Genomic DNA, 22,757 nt, shown 5'->3' on the forward strand with positions numbered 1-22,757 from the left:
CACTTCTCTTCTCTTCACTTCCTCTCTTCCTCCTCTTCCTTCTTCACCACCATCTCTACTCCACCTCCTATTCCTCCTTCTCTTTCATGACCATAGCTCTTTCCTTTCATAGTTTGAGTTCGCCTGCAAGCTCCCCAGTCGTTTAACGTCAAAACTTTCCTATTTCTCTCTCTCTCTCTCTCTCTCTTTCTTCCTCTCTCTCTTTCTGTTCGTCTGTTTCTCTCTCTCTCTCTCTCTCTCTTTCTCTTTGGCAGACATCCCATCGTGTACAGGGTGTCCAACTTTATTTAGCAATATAGTGAGGCGAAAGGCACGATCGTGCTTTCGATGTATTCGAAAATCGATCGTCGAGCCTTCCGTAGAAATTAATGTTCGCTTAACGATCACGTTCTTCTACGGTTTACCAAAGTATCCACGATATGTTATATACGATAAGACAATCGTAACAAATTTAACTGAAACGCGTTATAGATAACCCTTACCTATATACATACATACGTATTTCGTGATACGCTCGCGTGACTCGATACAGCACAGGCAACAAACTTTCTATCCGAATTATTCGCTGGCGATCATATATCTTTCTACAGTTAGGAACCACTAGAAAACCCCTGGCTGTAGTCGCAATAAAAACGTCCGGACTTTAGATTCGACGATGTGAAAGGAACGAGGGAACATTGCGAGAAACATTGAAAAATTAACTTCGCGAATATCTAAATCTATTTTCCGTCGTCGTCGTAGTCGTATAGAAACAACATGAAGTTACGTTTGAACTATTCTTTTCAGTAATTTTAAAACCGACTTAAATTCGTTTCGTATATATTAATTGACACCCGAGCCAGTATACTCCGCTGTCTTCGTACAAACGACAACAACTTACGTGAAAACGTGCAAGAGAGAAACCAGCATGTTGCAATTACGAAAATAGAATAGAATCTTTGTGGAAGGAGGATCAAATATTGACCAACAGCGAAAATGAAAATGATAAAGAGGTCGAATATAGCTAATTAATAAATCGCACGAGTGCTCGACTCAGTAATTTGTTAATATATCGTATAACAGAGGACGCGTCGATGGGATTAAAATCGTTTTTGTTAATTCCAAAATATCGATCCATACGTTTCACGTGATAATATATAGTTAAACAAAATAGGACGATATGTTAAAATAGAGATAGAAATATACGGAGATATAGAGACTTTTCTACAGAAAGTAGAAAAGCAGATTAATCTGTCGTCCTGTCGAAAGTATATAATATCATCGATATTCTCTGTACGTCCGAACTAACATATAACAGATAAATATCTATAGTATATAAATATAAGAGATAATTTCGTATAACGAATATATATATATACAAATACATATTAGATATTATTAAGACCACGTGTATTTCATTTAAAAGGAAGATAAACCTTTACTCACGACGGTAAAATTTTTGAGTAAAGAAGAGAGAGAGAGAGAGAGAGAGAGAAAGAAGGGGGAGAGGGGAGAGAAAGAGAGAGAGAAAGAAGGGGGAGAGGGGAGAGAGAAAGCCAAAGAGAAGGACATAACGAGAGGAGAGTTTGGATGCACTAGCGTACACGTGAATACTCGAAAGACAAACGAAATAGCCAGAGAGCAGATACGTTAGCCGATGAACGATCGCGACCTTTCCACCCATTCTGCGGAATACATGCTTGGTCCTTCCCAAGTTCCCTGACCCACCCTAAAAAAGTACGGACGGTTCAACGCGCCCGAAATGACCTATCCCTTCCTTCCTTTTCCTCTCTCTCTCTCTCTCTCTATTTCGTTATCCTTCCTTCTTCCGTCCTCTTTCCAATGAAAAAAAAATAGAAAAAAGAAAAACAAAAAGAATAGAAAGAAAGAAAAAAAGGACGCAAAAAAAGGAAAACGTCGGTAGCTCAACGAGGCCGCGTAGGATCGACGAAAAGTTTCCTCTCGAAAATGAACGCGCGCGCGCGCGCGCGCGAGAGAGAGAGAGAGAGAAAGAGAGAGAAAAGGAGTGAAAAAAAAGAGAAAGAGAAAGATAGAGAGACAGAGAGAAACTGGGTGGGTAGGAAGAGAGCACACATATCTGCGAAACGATTTGGCGGGCGCGCACGCGATGCGCGCTTACGAGAGGCACGCATCCATCTCGGAAAGTCAGCCGAAGGGCTCCTCTAACAGTGAGAGGAAAAGAAAAAAAAATATATATATAGAGAGAGAAAGAGAGAGAGAGAGAGAGAGAGAGAGAGAGAGAGAAAGAGGGAGAAAGAGAGAGGGTAGAGGATGCGTGCAACGACCGCGCACGTCCTCCCTTTCATTCTTCTCTTCTCTTCTCTCTACACTCACCCCCTTCTTCACTAGAGCCCCTCTCCAAACGAGAGAAGGTGACGCTCTGTTGGGTGTACGTTGCTAGATAGAAAGAGACAGTGATAGTCGAAGAGGGTAGAGGGTGTTCGGTGACTAGTAGAAGAAGGATAGAGAACGTCGAAGAGGGGAGAGGGTTGAACGCATGCGCCCCTTACACTCGCGGGGCTTTCCCGGCGCGGATCAGTCGTGGCCGGCGGTGCCGGAGGCCAAAGACTTTCGCGAGGGTGGACGCGCCGCGTTTTCTCTCGCACATCGTGAGATCCACTCTCCTTTACCTCTCTCTCTCTCTCTCTCTCTCTTTTTCTCTCCCCCTGCCTGTCTCTCTCTCTCTCTTTCTCTCTCTCTCTCTCTCTCTCTCTCTCTCTCTCTCTTTCATTCTCTTTCTTTTTCTCTTTCTCTCTCTCATTTTCTTTTCCTTTTTCGTTCTTTCATTTTTTCTTTCGCACATCTCGTACGAACGACTACTGTTCGTTCGTTCGATCTCGTCGTTTCGTTACGTCGAAAATACGGAGAAAGGTGAATATTTTTTTGTTGTTCTTCTACCTCTTCTATTTTTCTCCGAGTTATCGTGCAAGATCACCGAACGGCGAACGGTTCCTCGTACAATTATCACCTCGTCGGATCAAACAACACGAAGGAAGAAGTTTTGCGAGAGTAAATCTCGTGATTGATTAATTCGAACGAAATCAACTTTCTTTGTATTTTCTCAGTTGTTCTCGATCGGATATATTCTTTTATTTTTTGCTTTTCATTCGTTTCCATTTATTTTCCTTTGTCTTTTGCTTTTTCTTTTTCGTTTTCTTTTTCCTTTTTTTTTTCTATTTCTTTTCTCCCTTTTCTTTTCTTTTCTCATCTTTCTCTAACTATCGTTAAGTCAATAAATCTCGCGCCTATGAGATTCCGCACCGGTACCGCGTGTTGTTATCTCGCGGCCGGCTGCTCCGACAACGCGTCGTGCTCGATCATCCAACGACGATCTCGTGAATGTTCGTCGAAGACGCCGGCGCATCGTCATCTTCTCGTTACCGATCTTAATTATTCTCGAAATATAGACGTATCATTATTTTGGGTGTGATAGGTAATTAAAAAAAAGAAAAAAGTAGCCGAACGAGATTGACCATTTGGTGATCACACCGGGTTGAATCGTCGTGGTCAAGTGAAGATATCAACTTTAACGAAGACATCGTGTTTCGGAGGTATCAACTAAAAGAGGACTTTCTAAGGGTTGGAGAGAGAAAGAAACAAGGTTACCGGCCTAATCCAAGAATAGGAGCATAAAGAAGGATGTTGGCCCGATGTCTGATATTAGCCGGTAAGTTTTCTATCTTTAATTTTATCAATCAATTGCAATTTAATCAATCCTATGCTCGTTTCACGTATCACGTGGAAATAATTAAAATTTTACGAGGATACATCCTATCCGTATACGTATATCTAAATAGATAGTACGAGATCGCGCAACAAGGCTTTGCAACGTACATCGATCGTTTCCTATACCACGCGCGTATCAAATTCCTACCGAATCAATGACCCAATCCTACCGAAACTCTACGAGAGCGAGCGAGTGAGCGACCGAGAGAGAGATAGAGAGAGAGAGAGAGAGAGAGAGAGAGAGAATGAAAGAGAAAAATAGAGTACCCTCCTTCGTTCGAAATTCGTACTTGTCGTTTTTATTCGCACGATGGATGTGATACGTCGAGATTATTTTCAACGTGACGTTACGTTCAACGTCACACATTTTCAAAATCTCCTATGTCAGATTACTCTCTGCCCTCGCCCTCCCCCCCTCCCCCACGCCACCCTATATGAGAAAAACGAAATGGTCATAGAATAATTATAAATTTTGTATTTGAAAATTGATATAAAATGGAAAACTTTTAATCATATATGCAAATGGTATAGTTGCTATTTGAGTATCTCGTATTAAATTCAACGAATCAACAAATTCGTAGCTTTTAAACGTTCGTCCAAAGGACGGTTCGGTGGTACAAAGGTTTACGCTTTGGTTGAACTTTGCGCGCCTGTGAGACATGAGAGAGGATGGGAAACGTAGTCCGTGTGCATCTCAGTTGTATGAGAGGAGAGTGTTCCTAAAAGTTTCGCTCGAGCGCATACTGGAAACGAGATAACACCGAACTCACCTGACGCATTCGTCGTAATCTAATTTACGAAATATTGGCAAGTAAAAAAGGAAGTAAATCAGAACTTTTATCGGAACTTTTCTATATATCTCTCGTTAAAAGAAAGATGGCATTTAGAAAAATCGAATAAGTTTGTTTTAACGATAAGACATACACGAAAGATATTTCATTTAATTGGATCAATGACCCGATATCACGTGACCCGCATGAAAAAAAAAGAATTCTATTTCTTTTCGTTTTTCTTCGTTATTTATTTTTCTTTTTTTTTTTTTTTTGTTCTCTTGCCCTCTTTTTTTTCTTTTTTTTTTTTTTTTTAATCATCAAAGCAACGAATTCTCACGATACATCGTTTCGTGGAAAATAATCGATAAGTGCGCATCGAATTGAATAAGAGTTAACGAAATAGCGATCGGATATACACATATACCTATCTATCTATAGATTTTATCGAGAGATCGGAAAAAACATCCAGAATCGTTAAATATTTCACGGATAAGTCGAGTAAATATTAAGATCGAGAAGAATTTTCGAGGCTTCGATATAAATCGACTATGCAATTATCTCAAGAAGTAAAGATACCTACTACGCGTTTATTTTCTTTCGAAGTCGATTATAAACCGCGTCATTAGATTTGAAAAGATATATAAAGAGAGAGAGAGAGAGAGAGAGAGAGAGAGAGAGAGAGAGAAAGAGAGAAAGAGAGAAAGAGAAGGATATTTTAAATGCCGTCTACGTTCAGCGAAAGAACTGTGGCTACCTTTCTTCGTCGTTGGATCAATTAATGCTTTCATAAGGAAGGGTTCGTTGCGAGAAAGAAAGAGAAAAAAGAGAAAAAAAAAATAAAGAAGAAGGGAATCAAAGAAGTCGGAAGAAAACGTTTTGTTGTTCCACCTTTTAGTCGACGATAAATTATATACGTAGTGCGTTAGTAGTGGTCGTAGACGTCCGATTGGAAAGGGCCGATTGGTCTCTCTCTTTAAAACAATAAGAAACGCCGATAACGATCGCGAGACGCGTCTAAGAAGCTTTCTCGTTAAGATCTTCGAGGTAGCAAGCTAAGAAAAGCCACGATTTCTCCTACGCCAAGTTTTCTTCGGTTTCTACTTGAGAAAAAGAGCTTCAGGTTGAGCTTGAGTTCTTAGTACGAAAGAAATCAGAGTTGAGATTGGGATTGGAAGGGGACGGAGATGGGGACGATATAAGAGAGAAAGTAGGAATGGTTAAAGGCGACGGAAAGAGAAAGGGAGAGAGAGAGAGAGAGAGAGAGAGAAGGAGAGACAGAGAAAGACCGTCCCACTAATTGCGGACAATTCAGACTCGACATCTCTCGAATCTCGGAAGCCTTTAATCTCATCGGGCGAGTCTTAACGACTACGAATGGCGTGTTTCGCGAAACGACGTTCTGAAATTTAAGCGACGTTCTTCGTGAGGGATGGCAGATCCTTAATAAGGCTCCTTTACCAACGTTTTCTTCGTATTAGTTTCGTACCATCCTTCACATCATCCTCATCCTTCTTCTTCCCCTTCTTCTTCTTCTTCTTTTTTTCCTTCTTTTTCTTCTTCTTCCCCTTCTTCTTCTTCTTGTTCTTATTCTTCTTTTTCTTCTTCTTCTTCTTCTTCTTATCCTTCTCGTAGCTAACATGCTCGGTTCGACAAGTTAGGCGTGCGCGCTAATGGAATATTTTAATGGCTAAGTAAACCTTCGGTCGACGAAGTTTTTGTAAAGGATAGGACGGAACGATAGAGAGAGGGTGGAAAAACGAAGAGAATTAACGTTGAGTGGACAGAAGCATTCGCGCTCTTTTAACGCGTAGACCGTGGTACCGTAATTTTTTAGATAGCGTCCCGCTATCGTAATTACCATCCTTTTGAAATTGAAGAACGAGCTTGTACGAAACAATGCTCGCCTAATTTCGAAAGGGAAATATGTGCTCCTCCTTAAGTTCCGACCTTCTCTTCAATATTTCTTTCTAAACTTAAGAAAGAACTTAATGATAGAACGAAATCTGAAACGGTAATGTTGAGAGAAGAAGAGAAAAAAGAAAACTATAACCCAACAAAGCCTTTTTAACAAGTATTGAAAGTCTTTTAACAAGTCTTAAGAATATTGGAAAGCGACGATGGTGGTTTTATTAAGACGATAAATGAATATCTGAATAAGGAATATAATCTCTTAATCTCTTCGTCGAAAAGTGATAATTCCAATAATCTTACAACGTAAATACTTACATATATATCGATTGATATATATGTAATAATCGAGAAAAAAATATGTGAATGAAAAAAAAAAGAAAAAAGAAAAAGAGCTTATGTGCTTCGAAGTTACAATAGATATCAAAAAGTTATAATTAAGTGTTAAATAGTGTAGGAAAATTTGAAAATACAATACATCAGTTTTAATAATTAATATCGATAAAATAGAAGCTCTTTATCGAGGAGCAAGAGTTCGAGAGAAAGAGGAAGAGAAAGAGAAAGAAAGAAAGAAAGAAAGAAAGAAAGAGTTCCTATAATCTCTGGGACGTACTCGTCGAAAGGAATAATCGAAAAACGAAGTAACTTGGGCATACGTGCTTCGAAATCTTAACGAAGGTATAAAAATCCCCTATCGGATTCGTTTCACGATGTTGAAAATTATCGTCCCGTGGAACAGATTTATTTCTCGGGGTACGGTGATCGGAAATGGAAAGAGTGAGTTGGAGAAGGGTGAGGGGGGAGGGATACGCTTGGTCGAAGAGTTAAACGAAGAAGAGCGGGGAAGAGAAAAAGACGAAATGGATAAAGAGAAAGGGATGAGTAGTGGTGGGTGGGAAGGGATGGGATGATGGAGAGAGGGCAGGAGAAGAGAGAAGGACGAGAATTCGCGAAGAGAGTAAAGGATAGGACGAGAGAAGCGCGAGCTTTCACGTTGGCACGTACTCCGATTATGTGGATAATGCGAGGCGACGTGACGAGCCTACGTATATGATATATATATGTATATAATATACTATATGTATATATAATATATATATATATATATATGTATATATATATATGTATATCCCGATGGGCTCCCGGTACCATCAGCCCGCTGAATAATTTATTCGTTATGAATATAAACTCGGGGGAAACTGATTCGTAGCCAGCTCGAGTCGTCGTAGAACGAACCGCGGTCTTCGACGAGAAAACGAGATCACCAAAGATAGTCTAAAACGAAATGCATAGAATAGATGAAAAAAAAGCTTTAAAGAAAGTAAAATTTCTCACGTCGTAGAAATTTATCCATATGAATGTAGTTACGTATCTTCGACCTCCTCCTTAACGTCGCTCTCTATTATTACATTTATTTCACTGATAGTCTCAAAAAGTTTCATCCACTATTCAAAATCTTCTTAGACTAGTTTTTCATTCGCTTTCGTAGAAAAAAAAAAAAAAAAAAAAAAAAAAAAAAAAACTTTCAACGTTCTATAACGATTTGCCCGGAATCGTTTCAGTCGTTTTTTAGGATCGACATTTTGTAGATCTAAGAGAAGGGTCAGGGGTAAGGGTGGGTTAAAGAAAAATTCAACAACACCCGAGAAACTTGTCTAATGGTTTCGAAGAAAAGTAACTTTTCACTGAGCCAGCTTTCAGATGGAACTACGCGATACAAAGGAAGACGATGAATAGTCGACTGCACGAGCGGAAACTCGTGGAAAAGCGATTTAGATACATCGCAGTCGGGCAACAAAACACGCTACGATATAGACGAAACGAAAGGATGCGAGAGAGAAAGAGAAAAAAGGAGAAGGAGAAAGAAAGAAACAAACGATGGAAAGTGTTAAGACTTGGAAAGAATTCCATTTATGTCTTTGTAAATTTTTCGAATTTGCAAATTAAGTGATAAACATTTTAAATAGATAGTACATTCGTCGAGATATACGAATGATTTTTATTGCTATAACTTACTTTTTGTAAGTTAGCACAATTGCAGTCAAAAGAGAAATCACCTTGCGGCATTCGCATCTCGTGTCGACTCCATCTGTTGCTTTCGTAATAAAATCTTTTTTTTTTTTTGTTCTTTTTTTCTTTTCTTTTATTATCTTTTTCCATTTCTTTCTCTGCCGTCCTTACATCTTTCATCCCTTTTTTTTATCCTCGCCTCGTCACAACTGACATTTTCATAGAAATAGAAAGTGAGAAAGAGAGAAAGAGAGAGAGAGAGAGAGAGAGAGAGAGAGAGAGAGAGAGGGAAAGAGACAGAGAAAAGGTTTGCAGAACATCGAGATCGCATTCGTATGACATCGTAAAATTTAATAACTCCTTTCTCATTTAGCCGAGCACGATTGTCCGAAGACAAACGATTACAAACAAACAACGAGATAAGAAACGAAGAAAGAAGCGACGAAGAAGTGTAAAAAGAAATTAAAAATAAAGAGAAAAAAAAAACAAACAAAAAGGAAGGTAAAATTGAAAAAACGAAAAAGAATGCTTCCTAAGTTCTACGCTACGCTCGCAATCGTAAAAGTGTATGATCTTTTTTACGTTTTTCCTTTTACATTTCCACGGATATCGTTCTTCATCCATTTAGAAAACTCTCTTTTTCTTATTCTTTGTCTGCTCCTTCTTCTTCTTCTTGTACTCACGACGTTTGTTTGATAACTTGCTTTCTATGATATCTCATAAGGTACCTTTCTACTCTTGACGAATCTCGTGCTTTATCGTACGAAGAAAAGCTTCGTCCTTTTCCACACGACAAACCTTTCTCGCTATGCACGAATCACTTTATAGATACAGATTCATGTTACTAGATATAGATCTATATCTCATTTTAAATCTATATATATATATATATATTATAAAGATCTGAGCGAGGATATAAAAAGTATCAAAAGGTTACGGAAAGAAAGAAAGAAAGAAAGAAAAAAAGAATAAAAAAAAATCGAACGATTACTTTCGTTTCTCGCGTGTACAACGTGAATTAAGATCCCGCGATCGAAGGTGTCTCCCATTTTCACGGGCGATAAAGCGATGTAAGAAAGAGCAATTTCCTGCGAGAAAGAACGTGTAAATGCCAGAAAAAAAGTAAGAGAAAGAAAGAGAGAGAGATCGACGATCGACGGTGAAAGGAGCAAAGAAGAAAACGACCTTGTGCCCTTCGAAACGTAACGCGGACTCCATTTTCCAGCGAATCAGTCGACCCTCTTTAAAAACTCGTCTCTCTCTTTCTCTCTCTCTCTCTCTCTCTCTTTACTAGAGGACGACAAGGGCACAGCAGTTGGTCGAGAACGAGTGAATCGTTGTCGAACCGTTTATTTTTATTCGTCGAGATCGCCTTTCATCGGCAGCTTTAAAGCGACGGGTTACTATAGTACAATCGGCCTCGTACCATGTTCTATGCTACTCTCGTACCCTCGAACGTCAACCGGCCCTCGACATCGCTGCCGACGATCGGCAATTACTTCTCTTTTATTCCTCTGTTAAAGACACAGGATAGAAAAAGAGAAAAATAAAAAGCTTGTAATTATATACATATGTAGATAAGTACTACATATGTAAGTAAATACGTAAGTACCCATGCTTCTATTATAATTATAAACTCTTTGACTTTCGATCGTATTATTTTCGAACTATATATATATATATATATTTGTCGATTTATTTATAATAGATCCATGTCGTTTTATCTACTACGTTGCTCGAATATAAACGACGAAATAATAATCAATCGTCAATAAAGAAAATCTATATACATATGTACTACGTACTATCGATATCTATTATTAAGAAATAAAATCGATCGAAATGACGCGATTTTAATACTATTTTATCGCTCTAACTTTGTTTAACTGCTCATAAAAAAAAGATTTTTCAATTTCAAAGATCGTATTTTTCGATCGAACGTATCGTATTCATGTATAACACATATGTACGTATACATATGTATACGTACATATATATGGAACATAACTACGAACTATTGTCGATTTGTCAAAAAAAAAAATCGTATACACGAGATATGTTGCCTATTCGTTTTGTCAGGACACCTTCGATGAATTTATCCGTTTTTCGTTTTATATTTATAGATAGGTTTATATATATATACGTCGATATATACATTGTATCACGATGGTTATTCCTCATGCGAATAACTATAACAAATTCGATGGCTTCTTCGAAGAGAGAGAAACAATAGAAACAACAACGTTGATAACTCTTTGAATTTCGATTTCGCATAATTAAATAGTTTTCTTACGGAATGTGTTTCGAGAAAAAGCGAGAGAAAGAGAGAGAGATAGAGAGAGAGAGAGAGAGAGAGAGAGAGAAAGATAGAGAGAGAAAGCTGCATCCAATTGTTATGCAAAGTTTACTCAAGGAAACTTTTCGACTTCAGAAGAAAGAGAAGAGTATTATCTTTGCAAAACGAAAGAACTTTCTTCCCAACCGTGTTTAAGATCACCAATTTCGTTCCACGTTTCAACGATATATTAAACCAATATATATCCATTTATATAGTGAAAGAATATAAAGAGAACAAAAAAATAAAAAAAAAAAAGAAAGAAAAAAGCAGGAAGAAGAAAAAAAGCGATGACGTCAATATGTTTTTCATTCTGTTTATTAGCATTGCTGGATTATTTGAATGTATCGACGAAAGGTTCGTTCTGTTACTCGTACAGTTAATAAATAAATCCATGATAAATGTGTTTACAAAAGTTTCGTTGTAAAACATACGTTATAGGGGCACTTTAATTATCACGGTAAATAGTTCTATAAAGTAAGGCTAAATGAATCAAGTACCGTAAACGATTATAATGGATTATAATGAATACTTTGATAAATAAATAAATAACTCGTCATATTTGTTCATATGGAGTGAGTTACATTGTTAATCAAATCAAGCGATCTAATTCACGAGAGCGAAATAATTCGTAAAATTCAACGATCGCTTTCACGTGACGTTCTCTCGATTATGTACCATCACCGACGAGATATGTCACGATACGAACAACGAAAACACATTCTTGCATTTCGTAAAACGAAAGAATTCGATGAATTAAAGAAAAATTGGGAGGGTGGGCAGAGGGGGGAGGGGAGAGGGGGCGGGGGGGGAAGAAAGAAGAAGAAGATTTTTTCCGACATTTTCGAAACACTTTCATTTTGCATAGCCCGTTGCAAAATTGAAGACGTACGACGGAAATTGACGTTAGAATTTATCTATTATCGAGAACTAAGAAAATTGATTAGTTCGTACCACATTTTCGATAGGAAATTGAAATTTACAGATTATCTTAATGTCACACGGGATAAACGAGGAATATCTTATTATACGTAATAACGTCAATAAAGATTACCGTCGTATTTCTTACCGTTCGGTACTGTCAACGAAGTTACCCCCTTTATAAATTCGTATTGTAATAATTTCCCGAGCGTAATCACGACTTTCAAATATTTTATTTACTCTTCGAAATGATCGAAGCACCTGAGAAAAAAAAAGTTGTTCAATCTGTAATGTCGGAACGGATTTCTTTGTCCATGAAACTTTTACCAAACGATTTTCAACTGTGAATCGTTAAGTATTTCGACGATAATTCACGAGCAAGCTATTTCGAATCTCGAGGGATTTGAACGACATATTCTTACTTAAACAGGAGGGGAAAGGAAAGAAAAAGGAAAAAAGAAAGAAAAATAGAGAAAGAGAGAGAGAGAGAGAGAGAAAGGAAAGAAAAAGAAAAAGCAGAACAAGTAAAAATCTCAGTGATTGTAGTGCGTTTAAAATCGTTCGGAACAATTTCCGGGGAATAAAAATTGGTGGAAGGATTCTTTTTATGGGAATAAACGATGCGAAGAAGAAGAAGAAGAAGAAGAAGAAAGAGGAGAGAAGAAAAGGAAAGAAAAGGCGGGATAATCGTTCGGATTTTTATCGTTTGTAACGAATAATCGCAATGTCGATAAAGACGTTCTGGTATCGGCGAGCTATCATTCTTTTTTTCACGGTCTTGCGAGAAAATGGAGAAGCGACTGAAGAATCCAAGAAGAAAAAGAAAAAGAGAAAGAGAGAGAGAGAGAGAGAGAGAGAGAGAGAGAGTAAGATGAAGAAAAAAAAATGAGATGGAAAGCACGAGAGAGGTCTGGCACGACTCGCTCGATATCCATTAACCCCTTACCATTCGTTCACCCCCTTATTCGAACGACGAGCTACTAGAAAGTAGAATGAAAGAGAAAGAGAGAGAGAGAGAGAGAGAGAGAAATCGTTCCCTCCTCGTTCATCGAAAAGACACGAGTTTATATATCGTAGAAAGGAAGAGACTTCCTCTCGTTCGTTAACCTGCTAGAAATTTCAAGCTCCGGAAACAAACTCGGTTGGAGATTTTTTTTTCCTTTTCCTTTTTTTTTTTTTTTCTTTTCTTTTTTACAAGCCTGCACATATACCCTAAAGGTGAATATTCCATCCAAAGTATGGGCATAACCTGTCTTTGTATACTACTACAACGATATCGTTGACGACGACGACGACGACGACGACGACGATGTCGACAACGGCAACGACGTCGGCAACGACGATGATGACGTCGACAACAACGACGTAAAGAGGCACGCTTTTCTATTTTCTCATTTTCTTTCGTTCCTTTATATTCTGGCCCTTCTCCTTACCACCACACTGCGAAAGTTTTCGTCTTTTAATATTCATGTCATACTACTCCGTTAGCAACGTACTATGCTCGTAATCCATCCATCTACCCCTTACTATATCTATCTCTTTATCTCTATCTCTCTCTTTCTCTCTCGGACAGATTTAAAAATGAACGACGCCACTCCCCGGTGAAATACGAACGCTTGTTTGAGAAATTCTAGCTCGGCTTCGACCGAACACGATACGAAAGCGAGGATGCTTCTGCGCTGACGTTAAAGAACAGGACAACGCGTCTATCCTTCGGTGCAAGAGAGATGGAAGAGAGATCGACGATCGATCGATCCTCGAGGTCGACGTATAAAAGGTCGCGTAAGTGAAGATGTACTTATGTAAGAGCATCGCTCCGATAGCATCAATAGCGAACGGTCCATGCATTCTACCCCTTTCTGCCTCTCTCTCTCCCTCCCTCTCTCTCTCTCTCTCTCTCTCTCTCTCTCTCTCTCTGTTGACTTAGGCAAACGAGAGGCCTCGAGAGGTTTATAAATGTACACGCTTGGCTTTATCATATCGTTCACATCGACTTCTCTCTGTCTTTCTCTCTCTCTCTCTCTCTCTCTCTCTCTCTCTCTTTTAAAACATTATCTCGCAATATCTAACTCTTTAACTGCGAGAAAAAAAAAGAAAAAAGTACAAATCACTGGCGTTAAGATCGTTGTTAGATTACTTCAGATAGTAATTATAATATATCATTTAGAATAATAGCATGCAAGTGAAAATGTTAATAATATTAATTTCATTCGTACCAATGCGTATTCCCTGAACCGTCGTTACGATCATACACGACCGTACACGTTTATCCTCGTAAATGTAGACCAATTAAAGGATAACACTAAATAATCGTAGTCAATATTTGAATTTCAACCTGTGTCATACCTGTTTATATATATAATAAGCCATATTCAATATCCCGTAACATTCTCTATACCTCTAATAAACAGGGCTAACTCACTACAAATTTCCATATTGCAAGTGAAGCGGATATGTGTGTATATATATGTATATATGTATGTATGTATGCATGCATGCATGCATGCATATATATATGTATATATGTATATATGACATAGAATTAGAAATCTTTGATGAGAACGTAAATTCTACAGATGGATATTTTCTACATTTCGAATTGTATAATAACAAATGCAGTTTTTTCGCAATGAGATAAAGAGAAAATACAAAAATAAAGAAAAGCGAAGAAGAAAGTTAGAGAAAGAGAAAGAGAAAGAGAGAGAGAGAGAGAGGGAGAGAGAAAGAGAGAGGACAAAGAGGGAAGAGTTTAGGTCGAGAACGGAAATCGTGGTAGCAGGTTGCTTTTGACGTACCGAGCTTTTTGTGTCCTCCGGCAGAAAAAACAAGCGGCGGTCAAAACAGCGAGAGAGTAGGAGCTTTTTTTGACAATTTCTCTCTCTCTCTCTCTCTCTCTCTCTCTCTCTCTGTCTCTCTACTATTTCTATCTATCTGTCTCTTTATCTTCTTCCATCCTTTGTAGATATATCGCAGCGTTGTGGCACATGCACGGTTTTGGTTTGCAACTGCACGATATATGCCGTTGGTCGTCGGGGCGGTACCGCGTAGCACATTCACCGTCACGAAACGCGCGCTCTGTGGGTACACGCGGCGTGTGCATGCGGCGAATGTGCGGCCTCTCCTCTCTTCTATCGCGTCTCGTTCTAAAACTGCATAGAGATACGGAGTGAAAGAGAAGTATGTATGTACGAAAGTATACGTGAGTGTACGTCATGCGTGAGCGTGAGCGTGAACGTGAACGTGAGCGCGCGCATGTATATATATATATATATATATATATATATATATATATATATATATATATGTATATATATATATATATATATGTATATATATGTGTGTGTATATATACTCAGCGTTAGTGTACTGGGATGCATCCTGTAGGAGAGAGAGTATAACGAGCTCGAACCTGACTCCAGGGTCGATGGCTCGTGGTTTCGCCTTGCCCTCTCGAACGACCCACCCTTTTCCTGTCACTCTTCCCTCTCTGACCCTCCCTCTCATTACCTCTCTTTCTAGGTAGCTTCCGACTACCTCTCTTCGACCTCTCTTCTTCCTCTTCTCTCATCTCTTCTTCCCTTCCCTTCCCTTCCCTTCCCTTCCCTTCTCTTCCCCGTTCTCTCGACTCTCTATTTGCGCAGCACCGGGCGTAACTTTAAATCCAGACTCGAACCGTGAATGAGATATGAGGGTACCCTCACCTGTCGCGCCCAACGAAAAGAGTCGTTACGCTACGCCGTTCTCCGAATCGTTCCGTTTTCGAACGTTCCGTAGTCAAGCTGCAAAATTTACGCTCGATCAGTATTCAAAGCACGACGTTCTCCTCTCTTTCGAAAGTGCGGAATATCTCCTTCCACCTCGTCCCTCACGTCTTTCTCGTCCTCGATTTCGCGAGCGATGAATTCAAACGGGTCCGTCGAGCGGACGATACTATACAAAACGTGCGGAGTAATAATTTAAACACGTTAGAATCGTCGAATTGTCTTCATAGTTTTAACGAAAAAAAAAAAAAAGAAATATAACAGTACAATGAATGTAGGGCCGAAAAAGAATTAACATTACCAAAAGGAAAAAGGAAGAAAATGAGAGAGAGAGAGAGAGAGAGAGAGAAGAAGAAGAAAAGAAAAGAAAGAAAAATAAATAAAAAGAAATTATCGAAATACAAAAATCATCGTTCTTTGGATCTACTATTCAACTCTTTCCACGAGATAAAAAAAAAAGAAAAAAATTTTTAAAGAAGACGCGAGTAAGGGAGAAGGAGAATCCAAGGGAGGACACGTAATTCATAACTTGGTATATTTACCGGCTCGTAAAACAAATTGACGGTATTTGTCTTGTAACCATTCTTGAAGAGGTATGAACGCGACGTCGAACCGAACGGAAGAGAAAGCGTCGGGACGCTTTCCTTGAGTAAATACGACGCAAATTCGATACCAACCATCTTCCTCTCTTTCTCCCTCTCTCTCTCTCTCTCTCTCTCTCTCTCTCTCTTTCTCTTTTTCTTTCTACCAGTATTCCTATCATTCCACTCGACCTGTCTTATACGTCATGAGAAAGATACGGGAAGGGTGCACTTGGGAATAGTCGTTTTTTTTTTCTCTCTGTCTTTCTTTCTCTCTATCTCTCTCTTTTCCGTCTTCTCTCTTCATCGTCTTCATCTCAACACCTAAGAATCGAAGAAGGACTACCTTCCTCTTACTATCTCATCTACCCTCGCTACGATTCTCATTCATTCATCCATCCATCCGCGTCTCTTGTGGCAACGCGATGTCCTGAATAACACGTTGCTCGCTAATGTCGCATTCATGATATAAACGCCCATGGGAAATACCTCCTGGGCCTGGACTAATCGCGCATTCGTTTTCCGTGTAAATGTCGAAGCGAAAACTGGGCTACCAAGTACTTTGGCAACTACTCGGATCGATCAAAATTTATAAAGCTCGTGGAGTTACGTGAATATCTCAATCAATCGACGATTCTTAAAATGTAAAAAAAAAATTTCAAGCGTAAGTTACAACGTTAGCTTTGACAGAAAGAGAAATAGAAAGATAGAGCGGGAGAAAGAGAAAAGAGAGAGAAGAGGAGGACGAAAAATCAAAATAATATTTTTTTCTACTCTCATGAACTCTACTTCTTGTCAAGCGAGCTCTTTCGACGACGATGCACCACCTTGTCTCGCACGCATGTTAGGCAGACGAGCGTGTATAGGAGAAATGTACGGCCCTTAATTCTGACATTTCATCCCCTTTCGCATAGCTAAAGCCTGTAGGGTGCATCAAAAGGGACGAGTCTTCTTGACGATAAAGTTCGTGCGAACGAACGATATCGAAGGTTCGCGAGGATAAACGCGCTTGCGAAACGATGCACGACTTCAAACGACACGGCAAATTCAAAGGGTTGAGTAAACGACGTGGTACAATATATCGATCGAATCAATTTTTCCTAAACGGGAGATACATAGATAGAAAATAAGATAGAATGAAAGAGGGAGAGAGAGAGAGAGAGAGAGAGAGAGAGAGAGAGGGATAAAAATAGAGAGAAATCATAAGAGTAGCTGCGATCGTTCAATTTCTTATACATCGGTAAATATTTTATTTTCTAACATTTTGTTCCTTCCAATTTTACGCCAATATACTTTTCGACGATGGTACGAAAACGGAAAAATTGATTAATAATAATGGCCGTAAGTTTTACAATGCTTCATCTTATCGCGTTCCTTTTATTACCCCGTTCGCTTCGACAAATGGAATCGAAGGATACGCGCCAGACATTTCATAAATCCTAGGGATTCACCGAAAGAAATAGAGACGAGAAGACCAAGAGTGACTTTTGTGTTCGTCCGTTTCTTTCCTATCCTATCTCTTTTTCTCTATCCTTTTTTCTTTATTTCTCCATCATACCCTTACATATCCTCGATCCCGAAAAAGACAGAGAGAGAGAGAGAGAGAGAGAGAGAAAAAAAAGAGAGAGAAAGAGATAGAGAGAGAGAGAAAGTACATCATGTAAACTCACTATATAAATTTGTAAGTACACGATATCCCACAATTTATTTGTCGTATTTCGAAGGGAAAACTCTTAATGGAAAATAATAAGAATCTCGAATGCAAGAGGATTAAGGTAAATAAACACGTATTTATTTATTTTCTTCATATAAATAGATAAAACTCGGATAGGAAGAAATAATAAAGCGTATCAACTAGCATACTCATCTCTCTCTCTCTCTCTTTATCTATCTATCTATCTATCTATCTATCTATCTATCTCTATCTATCTTTCTCGTTATTTATCCATTAACAATTGGCTCGAACGAAGGAACTAAAAAAAACGGGAATGTACCAAAGTATTTGAGTTTCACTTAAACTTTTCTCGATTATTCGTCTTTCGAGATTTAACCTTGTAGTTCTTGCGGCGTTAGTATAGATTGGAGAGATCAACAGTTCAACGCGTCCGCGTTGGGATCGCGGATTCTACTTTCTGTTTACTCGCCGAAAGGGAGCCGAAAGATTTCTATCTCCGCGTTGGTCCGTTCAACGGTTCGGATTTGCCACGCTCCGGTATTTGCTCTTGTAATCTTTTTATCCGTTTTCTCCTCCGTAGCTCGAAGGAAAAGGAGAGTAGCAAAAGAAGGATGAGAAAGAGAGGAAAGAGGTATGGCGTCTCTTACCAACCATTTCAGACTACGAAGGAGCAATATCGTTTGCTTTCAGCTACCAGTTCGCATCTCTTGGGACCACGTCTACTTCTTCTTCTTCTTCTTCTTCTTCTTTTTCTTCTTCTATCCTCTTTTACTACTGATCCTTCTTTCCTTCCTTCTTTCCTTCCTTTTACCTTTCTCAATGACGTACATTCTTCTCTTCTCCATCCAAGTCGATATTGTCATCCTCGTCGTCGTCGTCATCGTCGTCGTCGTCGTCGTTGTCGTCGTCCTAGTAACACAACTTGAATCGAGAATCGACTGGAATCCTTAAAAACGATTCGCGTTACTCGGTCAGAACGAAACTGGATAAAATAGGGACGAACGGCAAGACGGTAGAAGGCAATCACGTAGATAGACGCAAAACCAGTCGACTTCGGGAAAACGGAAATTGAGTTAACTTCAGATTCGATTCCCTCGCCAGTCGCAATCCGACCTGCGTTCCGTCAAAATATTGAGTTATGAACGAATTTATTTTTCTAGACGGGAACTTCCTCTTTCGATGACTTGATTTCTACTGTATGTTTTCTTTTTCTTTCTTTAATTTTTTTTCCCCTTTCTTTCTTTCTTTATTTTTTCTTTATTTAGTTTTTCTTTCTTTCTTTCTTTCTTTCTTTCTTTCTTTATTTATTTATTTATTTATTTATTCATTTATTTATGCTTTTCTCATGTTACATCGTTGATTTTCTTTCTCGTTTGTTTATCTGGTGCCACTTAGACAAATAGATATTTAATAATGTCGAAAATTTTATTCTTTATCAAAAAAAAAAATAAATAAATAAATAAATGGAACAAGACAAAGAAAATAGAAACGATTGGAACTAAATACAACGTAAATACTTATGTACATGTTAATAAATAAAACATTAGGTCGTAACGATCAACTGGAAATCGATCTTTGGCTCATCGTAAGGGAAAAGACATCTCCTAACCAGAAACTCAGCAACAGTTTGCACGAGGAATCGCAATGACCCCTCTCTACTTGTTTCGATGACCCACTTCCCCGTAATGGCTACGCTTTCTCTCACAATTTTGATCGTAAGCCCGTCGTATCTCGGCTCGAAGGTTAATGCGATGTGTTTGGCAAAGAAAAATGATTTCGATTTAAACTGTAATTTACGCTTTCTCTATATGTCCAATCGGTGATAACCATAAATCGTATTTAACAATTATCCCAAATAATATTTTCAACATTGTGCATGCATTAATCGTGACGAGAGACATGCACGAATGATTTATTGCCTAATAATGATACCATATATACGTACAATGTTATATAAAAAGTATACATACATGCATATATATATATATATATATATATATATATATATATATTTTATATTCATTTTGGAGATGCACTAAATTTCACGCTAGCGAGTAACGAACATAGCGTACAAATCTCTATTAAATTTTACTTTCAAGTTTTATACTAAAATCATGATATATGCAACAAAGGAATATCTCAATATAAAGATAGATTGTACTCTTTCATTTTGAAAATATAAGGGAAATTTATTTCGTTGAATATATCAATTATCATGTAATATTCCATTGCAGACATTCCTCGATAATAAAAATAAAAAGTTATACATTACAAACACTACCTATATGATCTAAATATATATATATATATATATCAATTATAATCATACGAAGAGAAGTAATGATGGTAGATATATGAAAATAGATACATCCACGAGAGCGTATATCTGTAAATCGTACGATATGAGAAAACAACATAAAACTCTGTCGAGATACTAATTCATTAACGATAATATCGAAGAGAAACGGTCAGATAACGGATGAAAGATCGTTACATTATAAACGGGTTAATGAACTGAATAGTTCGTAAGAGCAATGTTACTCAGCTATATGTCATCGTACAAGTGTCACTCGTGAATGCGTAGTCGTGATTACTCAATGCACTTAGACTTCCTACATGCAGGTACATATGTATCTATGTGTAATATACGTAAACATATATATACTAGTATATATACATCGTAGAGTAATAAAGGCGAAAAGCATGTCGAAGTACAAGGTCGATGATATAAACGACACATCAACACGAGGAACTAGTCATAAAAGGCAGACCCTTGTGATTCGACAAGCAACAAAATAAGGGAACGACAGGTAGGCTTAGAGAAGGAAGATGGGCAAGGAGAAACGCATGAAATGATGACGGGAATAGAAAGAGAGGAAGAGGAGGGACGAAGGGCGCGAGTTTACTGTGCGAAACACGACGACAGGACCCGAGAGCGATCGGACAATGACATCTTCCAGAACAATTCATTGTTCCAAGGAATCTCGTTCGCTTATGCGAGTCGTAGGGAGAGATAGATAGAGAAAGAGAGAGAGAGAGAGAGAGAGAGAGAGAGAGAGAGAGAGAGAGAGAGAGTGAGAGTGAGAGAGAGAGAGAGAGAGAGAGAAGCTGACTCTGTAGCGGTTGCAGTATCACTGTTCCATATCCACCCTTCCTCCCGATCCTTCCATAGGCAAGCACGTTTCTCTTCCTCTTCCTCTTCCTCCTCCAGTAACATCTCCACACCCCCAACCACCCCAATGCCTCCAGCCATACACCCAGTGTTCGCCGCCGCGGGCCGTCTCATTGAATACACGCGGGGACAATGTAGTCCGCACAATACCGGTGTCAGCCGGAAATGACGCCAGGGAGAGAGGCCGCCGACGCGTTGGCGCGCTTTACGAATTGCCGGAGTTAAGGTACCCTGCAGCAGGAGCAGGAGGAGTAACGGCAGCAGCAGCAGCAGCAGTAGCATCAGCTACGGCAGCAAAACCCTACCAGAACAACCCACACCCAACGCGTTACGCACAATTGCCTGTAGTACAGCACATTATCGAGATACATATCGCTCGTCCAAGTAGTCGTCTACCATGAAAGCCAGACAGTCGAGATCGACATACGAGAAATGCTGATCTAAACTACTAAATTCGAATTCAATGAACGGTCTCTTTGTAAATAGATCAATTTTGTTTTAACAGTAAACTCGCTTTATCGACAACTTATAATGAATGATTTAGGAGAATGTATTTGCGATCGATTTTCCAGTTAGTTCGTAGAATACGATACGATTGTGATATATATCTCTCTGGCAAGATATTCTCAACGATTATGAAACTAAAGAGGAGACATGGCCGTCTATGAATATAACTAAACACCGAGATGGTAATATCACGTTTCTCTACGAATTAACGCGACATTACTATTACCATCAGTATTTGACTCAATGGGGAGAAATACGTATAATATTGTCCGTCGACAACGACGACGACGACGACGACGATAACACAAAGATACAACCGTGCTTCAACCAACTCAGCTCTTTCATACAAAGCAGGCTCCGCGCCAAAATCGACTATAGCTTCCGCTATTTCTTAAATAAGAAAGACAGAGAGAGAGAGAGAGAGAGAGAGAAAGAGAAACTCGACGTTCGTGTCACTATACTCCATTAAATTCGAACACCATAGACAAAGACAAAAGAAACTGAACTTATACAAGTTATCTCGAGGATTTGATTGAAGTTTCAACGGGAATCATTCATTCGAACTCGTGAATTTTCTAAATAATATCCGAGATTAAATTGGATCTTTCCTATCAAAGGGAATTTAATAAACTCTGTCATTAGCGTTAGTAGGGTTCGTAAAGGAACTATCTTAAAGCAATGCCTCGTAAAACGTTTAACTTGGATATATCGATAAGAGTATTTATCGAATGAACTCGATATATTTTCTCGATATTCAATATTTCTAAAATAGTAGAATTGAAAGCGATTAGATTAGACGGACGAAAAAAAAAAAAAGGAATTCGCGTAAAGCAGGTAACACGTGGTGAAGCGAAAGGTACGAAAAGGAGGGCACTCTGTTTTACTCTCTCTCTCTCTCTCTCTCTCTCTCTCTCTCTCTCTCTCTTCTACTCTTTACCCTCTGGCAATACCCCCACTACAGTCGTTCTAGAACCGCCTCGACAACCCTTGCCCGGGCAATAACTCAGCTGCCCGCGTTGCTTTCCCTCGGTCGGTGAAAAAAACCTGACGCGATACAAATTGTACCCGCTCGGTCCACATAAATCATTTCTGTCTCTTCCTCCGTCATGGACCATTTCCCTCTTACCCTTCCGCCGAGAGCTCGAACGTCTAGATATATATCTTCCTCTCTCTCTCTCTCTCTCTCTCTCTCTCTCTCTCTCTCTCTCTCTCTCTCTCTCTCTCTCTATCTCTCTCTTGTAACTACTATGCGAGTATAATAAATACACATACATATGCGTAAGCATACATACATATGTACGTATATATGCACACACATAGAAATAGATGCGTCCATTTACGTAGAGAATATGTCTACTCCTTCGATATAAAATTCCGATAAAAATTCT

The 22,757-nt window shown here is 38.8% G+C and overlaps 1 protein-coding gene across 4 annotated transcripts in view; it reads left to right on the top strand.

Annotated features, from left to right (window-relative positions):
* Positions 1 to 22,757, top strand: part of LOC124950719 (Down syndrome cell adhesion molecule-like protein Dscam2) — a 122,409-nt gene that overhangs the window by 37,015 nt on the left and 62,637 nt on the right. For 2 of the 4 annotated variants that reach the window (XM_047497879.1, XM_047497877.1), the window contains one exon: positions 3,434 to 3,667. In XM_047497879.1, the coding sequence (XP_047353835.1) occupies positions 3,640 to 3,667 (28 nt within the window). In that variant the 5' untranslated portion in view covers positions 3,434 to 3,639. Of the gene's footprint in view, positions 1 to 1,550; positions 2,610 to 2,688; positions 2,872 to 3,433; positions 3,668 to 22,757 lie in introns of those variants that run through there. The other 2 variants (XM_047497880.1, XM_047497881.1) reach the window with 2 other exon arrangements.

The sequence above is a fragment of the Vespa velutina genome, chromosome 7 (assembly GCF_912470025.1).
Source record: "Vespa velutina chromosome 7, iVesVel2.1, whole genome shotgun sequence".
Lineage (NCBI taxonomy): Eukaryota > Metazoa > Arthropoda > Insecta > Hymenoptera > Vespidae > Vespa > Vespa velutina.